At 40.0% G+C, this 12,577-nt stretch overlaps 1 protein-coding gene across 5 annotated transcripts in view; it reads right to left on the bottom strand.

Moving 5' to 3' along the window:
• Nucleotides 1-12,577, bottom strand: part of Ttbk2 (tau tubulin kinase 2) — a 123,877-nt gene that overhangs the window by 60,335 nt on the left and 50,965 nt on the right. For all 5 annotated transcript variants that reach the window (XM_048459512.3, XM_048459507.3, XM_048459510.3 and 2 more), the window contains one exon: nucleotides 2,802-2,875. In XM_048459512.3, coding sequence (XP_048315469.2) covers nucleotides 2,802-2,875 — 74 coding nt within the window. The remainder of the gene's footprint in view (nucleotides 1-2,801; nucleotides 2,876-12,577) is intronic.

The raw sequence follows: 12,577 nt of genomic DNA, 5'->3' as shown, positions 1-12,577 counted from the left end.
GTCTTCTTAAAAAAAGAAACCGGAGACAATGACCAATCCTATTGCAATAGGTACACATGACAGCTGAATTGTCTCTAAAGAGCACTTCCCATTAAAAGGAACCAGGGCTGAATGGAGGAACATCGAAAGCATGAAATAGAGAGAATGAACACAGTATACAATATTGCATCAGAAAATAAGGATGCTTTAAACATGCTACCTAATCTGGTCAAAGTGCAGCCCATATAAAGTTCCACTAGCTAAGGCTCGAATTTACTGAACATTCAAAGCTGCAGGTTTGCTTGATGGCACACTCAGATAATCCTTGATTGAAAGGCTCAGGCAGAAAGTTTGGAAACAGCCTGGGATGCATGGTGAGTAGCACCCTTGTCTCAAACAAAAATAAAAGTTGCAATGTCAGTTCTACGAGTGTGTAATTTTATTGAGGAGGGAAGGAAAGAGAGAGACTATGAAAGCACAAAGGAAAGCAGGGGCTCCTGCCTCCTACAGGAGAACACTAGTGAGCCCACAGTTCTGAAGATGGATTAAAGGAAAGGAGCCTAATATTAACCCTGACTTCCCTATGTAAAAGGTATACTTCAGGGTAACCCAATACCACTTGAAATACTTTTATTTTATCTTAGTGGAGAAGAAATGATGCAATTAGAATAGTGTATTTGTAAATCTTGCTAAGATCACAAGCAATGCATACTAACGAACTGAAAAAAAGGAAAATAAGATACATTGCGAAAAATCACTTAAAACTTCAAAACAGGTAGACTAGGCTGCAGGGAGGTCAGACACTGGCCCTCAGAACACAGCTGGGACTGTGTAGGACACTTCTCAAACACCCTTGCCAAGGAAGTGGAAATTAGAGTCTAATCATCAGTTTATAAGAAATGGGTGGGGAACAAACAGAAACAATCAGCAAAATCCAGAACAAGAGAATTTTTACTTAAAACAACAAAGAAGGAATCTTCAAGTAAGTAAGACAAATGAACCTGCAGATCAAAAAAGGGCTTAAGAAATAAACAATGTATGGACATTATTTATAACCAGACTCCAGTAAGCCAAATGAAAAATTGATAAATAATAGGGGAATCAAGAAAATCTGAACTTAGCCAAAGATGGTGGCATGGTCCTTTAAGCCCAGCACTTGAGAGGCAGATGCAGATGGATCTCTGTGAATTCCAGCAAAACCAGGGCTACATAAGAAGACCCCGCCTCAAAAAAAAAAAGAAAGAAAGAAAAAAAAGAAAAAGAAAGAATAAAAAAGAAAGTAAAAAAAAAAGAAAAGAAAATCTGAAAACGAAAGTTTGATGTCACTTTTTTTTCCCTCAGGCAAAACTATAATGCATATACTTCATGTTGTGGTTGATCTGAGAGAAAACAGGGAGCACATTAATGAACTGAAAAATGTAAAGGTAATCACTTCAATAAATTAAACTATGCTAACTTGAAATGGTGAATCATGTAAATCTGAAAGACTTTAGGGCAAAGGCACTTGCTGCCTAGTCTGACACCTAAGTTCAAACCTGGGGACCTACACAGTAGGAGAGATCCAATTTCCAGAAGTTGTCCTCTGACCTACACACACACACACACACACACACACACACACACCATGGCACACACCTCCAACTCCCAATTTATTAATTTTAAAGACTAAGCCTACCATGGTAGCATACTGCTATAATCTTTTCTTTTGGGGAGGGGGGATTTCGAGAGGGTTTCTCTGTAGCTTTGGAGCCTGTCCTGGAACTCGCTCTTGAAGACCAGCCTGGGGCCTCGATTCGCCTGCCTCTGCCTCCTGAGTGCTGGGATTGAAGGCGTGCGCCACAAACGCCCGGCCACAGCTATAATCATCCTGTGGTCCTCAGTGAGACCGCAGCTACGGTTTACAGAAAAGGTTACATCTTTAGGTCAGAGTCAAACACTGAAGGATACTTGAGAAAAAGAAAAGCCTTCTGAAAAGAAGAAAACATTTAGGTCAGTAATATACAAAAAAATAAAGAAACCAAATGTCCAAGATAAAGTCTGCTACAGATGAAAGGAAACTGTTGAGAAGAGAAAATCAGGCGGTGAGCCATGGTTTTCAGCTTCAAGGTGACTGTGCTGCGGTGTTCATCCAGGAAGGAGATGGTGTCCTGACTTTCCCTTCTGCAACAGTTACTCTTGCATTTTCTTTATCAACCACTACCTGGTCAGCCCAACTCTACTCCCATCTAGAAGAGAAGGAACAGTAGGCTGACAGAAAAGGAAGAGGACAAGCATGCATCTTTTACTCCAACTAATGGTTACAGTCTAAATGTAGTGGCTGTAGTGGCTGGTTCTTGAGAGCACGAGCAGAGATTTGAAAGGCCTGAGGGAGCAAACATGAAAAGGGAAAGGAATGTGGAAAGGCAAGGATTACATTATGTTATACAGTCTATTGTAAGATTAAATGCTATGAGAAAAAATGATAACCAACAAAGGTACAGGAAAACTAATAGATGACCATTTCATTTTTTTGGAAAATCTATACCAAGTCTAAACAAATCTCCATGTATACAGTGTATAGCCATTGAACATAATAACAAGAATGCTGTCATTTTTTATGTAGATTCACTGTAATTGGGTATTTTGATCAAAACTAAAAGATTTTTGTTTTTGAGACAAGGTTTCTCTGTTTAACAGTCTTTTCTAAAACACACTCTGTGGGCTGGCCTCAAACTCAGAGATCTGCCTGCCTCTGCCTTCTGAGTGCTGGGATTAAAGGTGTGCATCTCCACTGCCTGGCTAAAACTAAAAGATTTTAAGACACACTTTTCAAAGTAACATACCTGCAATTGCATGACCACATAGTTGAAACGATCATTTCTCCCACAGCCAATAAATCTACAAACATGGTCTTTCCCTGGATGAAAAGAGAAAAAAAAAACAGTGGGAAAAGATGTACTATGGTTTCTCTTTTAAAAAGTTAACAAATTGGATTTCTGTATAATACTTTATGATAATACAAACTATACGAAATGCAACTTGAGACCATAAGGAACAGGACATTTATATTTTTTTATTTTTATCCACCCATTGCTAGGTCCTGCTCTACTCCTTGCATATTCAAATAAATGCTAAATGAGTAAAAGAAACACGTAAGAGAGTAACTAAAGGTGACTTAGAAGAAAATATTTAAAAAGTGACTTAAGATTAAGCTGAGCAGATACAGTAAGAACTATGTTAGACATACAAACACTGAATTGTACACATATTCTGACATATACTATTTACATCACTGCAGCAAGTTACATGACTGTTCTTGGTCTCACTGATTTGGATCAGCCTTGTGCTTTTGAACCCTATTTTTAACACATGAAATTCAAGACTAGCTGGGATATATAGAAGGAATGAGAAAAACAGAAATCTGGGATTATCTCCTCATTCCTACAACTATTATACTGTCTCCCCCCCCCCAAAAAAAAAACCCCAAGCCCAGGAAATTACAGAAAAGACATTTGGCTTAACACAGAAAATAATAGGGGAGGACAGACAGAGATGGTGCTGGAGAGACAGGCAGGGACCAGATCAAGAATTGTGTGCTCCACGGCTAAAAATCTGAACCATAAGTTTAGGTCTATGATCACAACCACCTGAAAACTTAAAAGATTACTAAATGCCACAAACTGTAAGGGAAAGATATAACTTTGAAAAATTCTATATATGAGCTGGAGACTGAGATGTCAGAGGCAGGAAAGTTTAAGGCCAGCCTTCACTACATGAATTCAAGGCCAGTCTGGACTAAATGGTCAGACTATCTCAGAAGACAAAAATTAAAAAGTCCTGTGAAAGAAAAAAGGAACTTTAAAATATGAATCTACAACCTAAAATATAAATCAGCATGACAAAAATAAAGAGTTCTTCAAAAAAGAAAATACAGAATGCCCTGGCAGGAAGAAAATTCTGAGAGCAAGTTATCACGGAAATGACAAATTTCATGGAGAAGCTGACCCATTAGTTCAGGAGTCAACTCAGTGGGAAGAGTGCTTGTTGTGCACGCACGAGGAGGCAGAGACAGAATGACTGCTCACACTTTCTGGCCGGGAAACTGACTTTCAGAGTCAGTGGGAGATCCTGCCTGAAGGGGAGGAGGCACCAAAGAGCAACAGAGGAGGACGTGCAGTCCCTTCTGCTGGATTCTCCACGGTGCGCACGGTGGGCATGCACACACGCACGCGTGCACACACACAGACACAAGGCAAATTGCCATGAAAACAATTAGGCATTCATTAGGGATTGGAAAGGACAGAAACCAATTTACAGAGGGTAAATGAAAAATGAGACAATGAGGGTAGATAATCTTTGAAGCTAGCTCGTAAAAATAAAACAGCAGTGACGCAGGACGCTAGAAAGTGGACTGAAGGAAAAGATGGAAACAAGTTTCCAAAGTAATTTGTCCACTTAAAATAAAAATGCAGTCAGGCTCCACTTTGGCTAAAAATTTAACAACTTTGTTTGGTTTGGGGAAACAAGGTTTTGTTGGGCCAGGATGGCCTTAAAATCTTCATTCTCCTGCCTCAGATTCTTGAGTGCTGGGATTACAGGCCCGTAATTTATTTGTTTGTTTGTTTTCAATTTGGGCTATCAGTGTGGGTTAACACATTGACAATCAAATAACCATTTCCTCACCCTCAGTCACAGAAAAAGTACAAGGCTTTAATTAATCAGTTTGTTGTCAATACTTCAAAGACCCCATTTCCACAGCTGGAAATACACCAAAGTGAGCATGGCACTTGCTAGTATGCATGAAGCTTGTGATTCTATCCCTAACACTGTAAAAGAACAAAATAAACACGAAAAAGATTTGTCGCCTATCACATTTTAAAGACAAGGTATCAATCCTGCCTCGGTCTCCAAATTGTGAGATTACAGGTATGGACAACTGTGCCCAGCTTCTTGTAACATTTACATTACATCAAAGACATTTCAATCATATAAAAACAAAAGATACTACCAGAATGCTCCTCTAAAATATCTATATTATACTAGAACACTTTGTCCTTGCTATCAAAATCACCTGGCCAGGCTGGCCTCGAACTCATAGAGATCCATCTGCCTCTGCCTTCTGAGTGCTGGGATTCAACAGTATATGCCACCTCTGCCCAGATTCACCCAATATTTTTTGTTTGTGTGTTTGTTTAGCAGTACTGGGGACTGAACCAACTATCCTATTATCCTATACATGCTAGTCAAGTACTTTATCACTAAGATAAATCCTCTCCGGCCTTTTATTTCACTTTTCAACTTGAGGTAGTCTCAATGAGTTGTCTAAATTAGCCCTGAACTTCTGCTTCCAGAATGCCAGAGTTACAGGCTTGCATCACCACTTAGCCTGAATTATCCTGTTTTAAAAAAGAAAAGCAAATGCAGAATTGAATAAACTGTTGATTCTTTACTGAGCAATCAAAACATGGCCAGTGGCAAATTTTCTAGGATTTGTCAATACATTTCTATCACTTTAGGTGGTAAGTTAATGAGCTCATTTCTCATACTCTATAGCAGTGTACTATCTTTCTTTTATACTTACACAATTAATAAAACTATTTAATGAAGTTAACACAATAAAAATGTATGTGTTTGGAGCAACTTTGACTTAATGACAACAGTAATTGTTCACCACCACTAGAGTAACTGCTCAGATGGCGTCTGTGTGCCCAGTAAATGCCAGGACTAGCTGAGGACAACAGGGAATACACACCGTCCTGGTACCTGATGCAATGCCTAATAAACAGTGAGACAATACTTGCCAGTGAACAAATTAAGAGATAAAATAGTTAGTAAAATAAACAGAATACGCAAGCATTATTCCGTTTTATGCATTTTCATGCATTGATTCTCACAATCATTAAGTATTAGCACTTCCTTTGTTTTTCAGATACAGAAGTAGAGAATTGCCGAGATACTTAGTTCAAAATCATACAGCTAGACAATGATGGCACAATTTGATTCCAAAACTTTTAAAAAAATATATTTATTTATTTACTTATTTATTATAGGGGTGCGTATGAGTATGCTAGACACTCATGTGGAGGTCAGAAGACAACTGCGGCAGTCAGTTCTCTCTCAATCTTCCGGGCCCCAGAGATGAAACTTGGGTTGGAAGGCTTGATGGCAAGTACCTTTATCAGCTGAGCTACCTTTCTGGCACTAGAAAAACCTTTTTCTTAACCATGACATCTGAAACAACTGAAACAGATTTTAAACTCAGGTAATAGCTTGTTAATAAATATGAAAACAGACTTTAGTCTGGTTGTGCAGCTAGCTACCTGAGAGGCTAAGGAGAAGAATTTCAAACTCAAGACCTACCTGGGTTTCAGAGTGACTTAGAAGGACCCTGCCTCAAGTCAGGTGGTGGTGAACGCCTTTAATCCCAGCACTCTGGAGGCAGAAAATCCCTTGTATTCAAGGCCAGCCTGATCTACAGAGTGAGTTCCTGTACAGTCAGGGCTGTTACATAAAAAACAAACAAAACAAATAAAAGAAAAAAGAAAAAGAAAGAAAAGTAAAACCCTGCCTCAGTGATAACACATCTGCCTAGCATACACAAGGCCATAGGTCGTACCCCCCCCCCACAAATTAATATTAAAACTAAAGGGCACACAAAGACAACAAGATCTCTATATACACCCAAAAAACTAAACCTAAGTATTAAGAATACAAGGTCAATTAAGTTTCCTGCTTTAAGCTCACAGTCCACATACGAACACAAAGAATTAACAGAACATAAGGTCTATAACATTATAAAGTACAATAAATACATGGAAGATTAAAAAAATTTACTCTTGTTGAGTAGTGGTGATGCACGCCTTTAATCCCAACACTGGGAAAGCAAAGGCAGCTAGATCTCTGTGAGTTCAAGGCCAGCCTGGTCTACAGAGTGAGTCAGAGCTGTTACACAGAGAAACCCTGCCTGGGGGTAGGGGGTGGAGAAGAAGAAAGAAAAAGAAAAAAAAAACTTACTCAAGAAGCTCACAAGTAAATCAAATTAGTAGATTTTAAATTTATGATAGCCGAGTGGTGGTGGCACACGCCTTTAATCCTAATCTCTTTAAATTCGAGGCCAGCCAGGTCTACAAGAGCTAGTTCCAGGATAGGCTCTAAAACTACAGCGAAACCCTGTTTCGAAAAACTAAAAATAAATAAATAAATAAATAAATAAATAAACAATAAATTTATGATAACGTTTTAAGATAAAACTATGAAGAATTAAGATTACACGTGTAAAGAGTTCAATCAGCAGGGGCTGCAGAGATGGTTAAGAGCACTGGCTGCTCTTCCAGAGGTCATGAGTTCCCAGCAACCACATGGTGACTGACATCTACAATGGAATCTGATGCCCTCTTCTGGTATAAAAGTTGTACATGCAGGGCTAGTGAGATGGCACAGTGGTTAAGAGCACTGACTGCTCCTCCAGAGGACCTGGGTTCAATTATCAGCACCCACACGGCAGCTCGCAGCTGTCTGTAACTCCAGTTGCAGAAAATCTGACATCATTATACCAATGCGCATAAAATAAAGTTAGTTTTTTTATTTTTTTTTTAAAAGTTGTATATGCAGATAGAGCACTCAAGTACATAAAATAAATCTTTTTTTTAAAAAAGTTTCAATTAGCCATAAAAAAAGAAAGAAATGTGTCAGTTGCTGAAAAATGGAGTTTGCTTTTACCTTTTTATTCAGTTCAGAACCTAAGCCCATGGAATCACGGTGTCACTCCTGCTTACACTAAATCTTCTTACCTCCGTTCTCCCTTACAGACATGCCCAGACATTTGTTTCTTACTTGACTCTAGTCCTGTTGAGCTGACAGTTAGTATTAGCCACACACACATTAACCAAGCTTTCACATGCACCCCACCACCACCATGAACACAGATAAATAGCGTTTGGATAAAATAGAAAGGTGGCTATTTCAGATGATGAAAGGAACTAACTAGAGGGGAGAGGAAGGACAGGAGTTTATGTTCCCAAAGTACCTTTTATACTTGAATGAAAATGTCATTACTTAATAACAATTTCTTAAAAGAATGCACAATTGACAAGGAAGATTATGGCAGAAGGTATGAAAATACATGAAAAGTGTCCTGAAAGCCTCGACCACTGTGAAAGTTTATCTTCACTGTTAATTTTACCAAATTTAGAATTGCCCTCTATGAGGTCATTTCCAGAAGAGTAACAGACACAGAAAGACTGCTTTTTATGTGGGTGGCACTATTCTATGCTGTGGGGTGTGGAAGAGGCAGGTGAAATAAAGAAAAGAAAACGGTCAGAGAGCACAGGCTTTCTCTCTGCTCTGTGGGCTGCTGTGGACTGCTGATACACCACACCCTCATGACACAATGAATGCCTTTAAGATCATGAGTCCAAGTAAACTGTTCCACCCTATGCTGAAAGTCAGGTATAAGATCAAAGAGAAAGAAAAGTAATAAAAATACTCGCCAATGTACTATGATATAAACTACAGGAGGTCCTCCATTGCCATGGGTGGTAGCTCCAGACTCTCCCACAGACACCAAAGTTTGAGAACAAGCAAATCTTATATAAAATAGAATTGTATCTGCATATAACTATAATTTATGTTTATCTTCATTGATTTTTATATTTCTTAATTCAATGTAAAGTTAGATATATGGTTGTGATGTTGTTTGGGGATCATATTTTAAAACAATAAAAATGTATATATATATAATATATGCTTAGTTCTGATATAATTTTTTTCTTTCCTCTCCCCCCTCTTTTTAAAAAACAAGGTCTCATCATGCAGTTCCAGAAGAGGTCTGTCTGACTCTGACTGAGTACCGGGGTTAAAGATGTGCACACTTCGTTCTTTTTTCCTCTTTCTGATAAAAGGTAGCCCAGGCTAGCCTTGAGCTAAAGAGCTGGAAGATGAGCTGGTTTACGGAGTGCTGAGATCAAACCCAGCTCAGACTCTTGGTGAGCATTCTACCAACTAACTCAGTTATAGCTACAACTTCCAAGAATCTTTTCTGTTTGTTTGTTTTTGAGGTAGGGTCTTTCTTTATAGTCCTGGTTATCTTGGAATTCACTACATAGAACAGACAGATCTCGAACTCACAGAGAACTGCCTGTCTATGCCTCCTGAATGCTGGGATTAAAGGTGTGCGTCATTATGCCCTGCAGCTTTCAAGAATGTTTAATCTCCAGTTGGTTGAATTCATACATGTAGAACTAATGGATAAGAAGGACAGATGATAATTTATTTTTGCCCTTATCTCAGTCACCTAATTCCTAAAACTTTTAGGATTTCCTAAGTGACTGAGGCTGTCTTTTGTTTAATATAGTCCCCTAAAGATTTCAGAATGGCCCCAGTCACTGTAAAAATGAACTTACCAAAATATTTAGAATACAACTTTCAGCCCCATTGCTAACTTCCAGAGAAGTAGGCTAAGGGATAGGGATTAAGTTCTATAAACTCTTGGACAACACTTGAGGCCGTCTAGGATGCTGAACAAGTAGAGGTGTTGACCCTGTGTAAACCCAAAGAACGCACGAAAGCTGTGCCCTCCATTATCTAGCTCTAGTCATCTCTTAACCTACTTCTGTGTTTTTAACAATGCCCTTAGAATAAACCAGTAAACGTTAAGTGTTCCTCCAAGTTCTAGTCATCCTAGCAAATTAGTTGAACTCAAAGAAGGGGTCATGAAAGCCCTAGTTTGTAGCCAGTCCATACAACATATGACATCCTATTACTTGCAAAAGTGTGTGCAGTAGAGCAACCGTGCAGAGCTCAGTCCTCAACTGTGGGAACTGACGCTATCTAACAAAACTGACAGACCATGCGTCCACTTTGGATCTGCTAGAGAATTACTTGGTATATAGGGGAAATCCCCACAAATATGCTGACGAGTGCCTGACGTTAAAGGTTAGAGTATAGTTGGGCAGTGGTGGTGTACACCTTTAATACCAGCACTCAGGAGGCAGAGGCAGGTGGATCACTATGAGTTTGAGGCCAGCCTGGCCTACAGAGTGAGTACCAGGACAGACTTCAAAATTACAGAGAGATCCTATCTTGAAAAACAAAATGTACACTCCATTTTTCCTCTTACAGCCTCATTATGCAATTCAGATCTGACTCATCAATAGATAACGGATACAGTAAAGAGTCATGCAGTATTTTCAAGCATAAAGCTGCATGGCCCAGACTGCGTTTTGGAAAGGTAATAGATGTTACGATGGGAGCCGAGGAAGTCAATTAACCAGTGATCTAAGGATAACGAGGTCTAAGTGAGTCACTGGAGTAAGATTTTTTTTTAAAAGTTTTTCAAATTCCGATGGGAGAAACAGACTACAGCTAAGAGCTCAGGGATAAAGCCCTGCCTGGCAGGTGCTGGGTCCTAGGCTGGACCTACACACAAACTGTTGCCCGCCTGGCAGGTGCTGGGTCCTAGGCTGGACCTACACACAAACTGTTGGGATAATCTTTTTGGACACAGTTTGAAGATGTGTTTTTCTTTAACCACAAAGAACTGAACTGATGTGGGATGTTCTTCTGTGTATGTGCTGCTTTTATTGGTTGATGAATAAAGCTGTTTTGGCCAATGGCTGAGCAGAGTAAAGCCAGGTGAAAATAAATCCAAACAGATACAGAGAGTGTAGGAAGAGTCAAAGAGATGCCATGTAGCTGCTGAAGGAGGTAGATACTGGAACCTTCGTGGTAGGCCACAGCCTCATGGTGACACATAGATTAATAGAAAGTGGTTAATTTTAGATGTAAGAAGTAGTTAAAAATATGCCTAAGCCATCGGCCAAACAGTGTTGTAATTAATATAGTTTGTGACTATTTGGGTCTGGGCAGCCAGGAAACAAAAGAGCAGTCTCCGCTTACATGACCAGCCAATAGCTAGGCAGGAGAGGAAAAACAGGATTTCCAGGCAGAGTAGGAACTCTGGGAAAGAATTGGAGGAATGGGAGGTTTGCCAGATAAACTTGGAGGAAGTCAGATTTACAATAATGAGGAGAAGTAATGAGTCGCATGGTTGAATGCAGGTTAATATAAACGGGCCCAAATTTAAGTTTTAAGAGCTAGTAGGGATACCCCTCTGTATGCTGTGAAAACCACTGGTGAATAAAGAAAGTGCCTTGGCCTGTAGATAGGGCAGAACTTAGGTAGGCAGGGAAAACTAAACTGAGTGCTGGGAGAAAGGAGGCAGAGTCAGAGAGCAGCCATGTAGCCACACTGGAGAGATGCCAGAACTTTAGCCTGTAAGCCACAGCCACATGGTGATACACAGATTAATGGAGATGGGTTAAATTAAGATATAAGTGTTAGCCAATAAGAAGCTAGAGCTAATGGGCCAAGCAGTGATTTAATTAATACAGTTTCTGTGTGGTTATTTTGGTTCTGGGCAGCCAGGACAAACAAGCAGCCTATTACAACAGTTGGGAACAAGCCTAAGCTAACGTCAGACTTTTATAATTAAGAAAATGTCTCTATGTCATTATTAATGAACTGGTGATACCAAAAAATACCCCTAACAACAAACGAGCAAAGCAAACAGGAATAGGGTACGGCAGCGAGTACACTAAGACTGTCTGTACAAAGGTGGATGGTTTAAAAGAACTAAGTTACTTAGACATGGAGGCACTCAGGAGGCAGAGGCAGGCGGATCTCTGAGAGTCTGAAGCCAGCCTGGTCTACAGAGAAAGTTCCAGGACAACCAGAGCTGCTGCACAGAAAAACTGTCTCAATAAACCAAAATCAAAACAAACAAACAAACAAACAAAAACAAGAAAAGAAAGAAAAGAACTAGATTAATGTTAGAATACCAACATGACAGAAACAAAAAAAGGTATCTCAACAAAGACACAAATGTGAACCTGACAGGCTTTTATACCTTATAATTTCCACATTAAGATTTAAGCAAAGGGCCAGCCGGTGGTGGCGCCTTTAATCCCAGCACTCGGGAGGCAGAGGCAGGCGAATCTCTTGAGTTTGAGGCTAGCTTGGGCTACAAGAGCTAGTGGACCAGGACAGGTTCCAAAGCTACAGAGAAACCCTGCCTCGAAAACAAACAAAGAAACAATCCTCCCCCCAAAAAAGATCTAGGCAAAGGGCCAACAAGATGACTCAGTGGGAAAGGCACTGGCTGCATTAAACTGGAGACGGAAGTTTGATCTTGTAGACTCACATAAAAGTGAACTGAGAAAACCAACTCCACAGCGTCCATCACACGTCATGTGAACACACACAAACTAATGAGATAATGTCTCCACAGCACCCATCACACGCAATGTGAACGAACACACACATGCATACTAATGAGATTCTGTCTCCACAGTGCCTATCACATGTCATGTGAATGCACACACACACGCACACTAATTTGGCACTGTTGGTTAGTTTTATGTCAACTTGACAGAAACTGGAGAAGACGGAACCACAACTGAGAAAATATCTCAAACCCTGCCTTGTAGGCAAGACTGCAGGGCACTCACTGCTGTTTGGTGACTGATGTGGGAAGGCCTAGGTCACAATGGGTGGTGCCATCCCTGGGCAGGTGGCCCAGATTGCTAAAGAAGGCAGGCTAAGTAGACTGTGAGGAGCAAGC

This window comes from Myodes glareolus, chromosome 10 (genome assembly GCF_982192425.1).
Source record: "Myodes glareolus chromosome 10, mMyoGla1.1, whole genome shotgun sequence".
Lineage (NCBI taxonomy): Eukaryota > Metazoa > Chordata > Mammalia > Rodentia > Cricetidae > Myodes > Myodes glareolus.
Note: the sequence above shows the minus strand (reverse complement) of the source record. Positions and strands in the feature narration are given on the sequence as shown.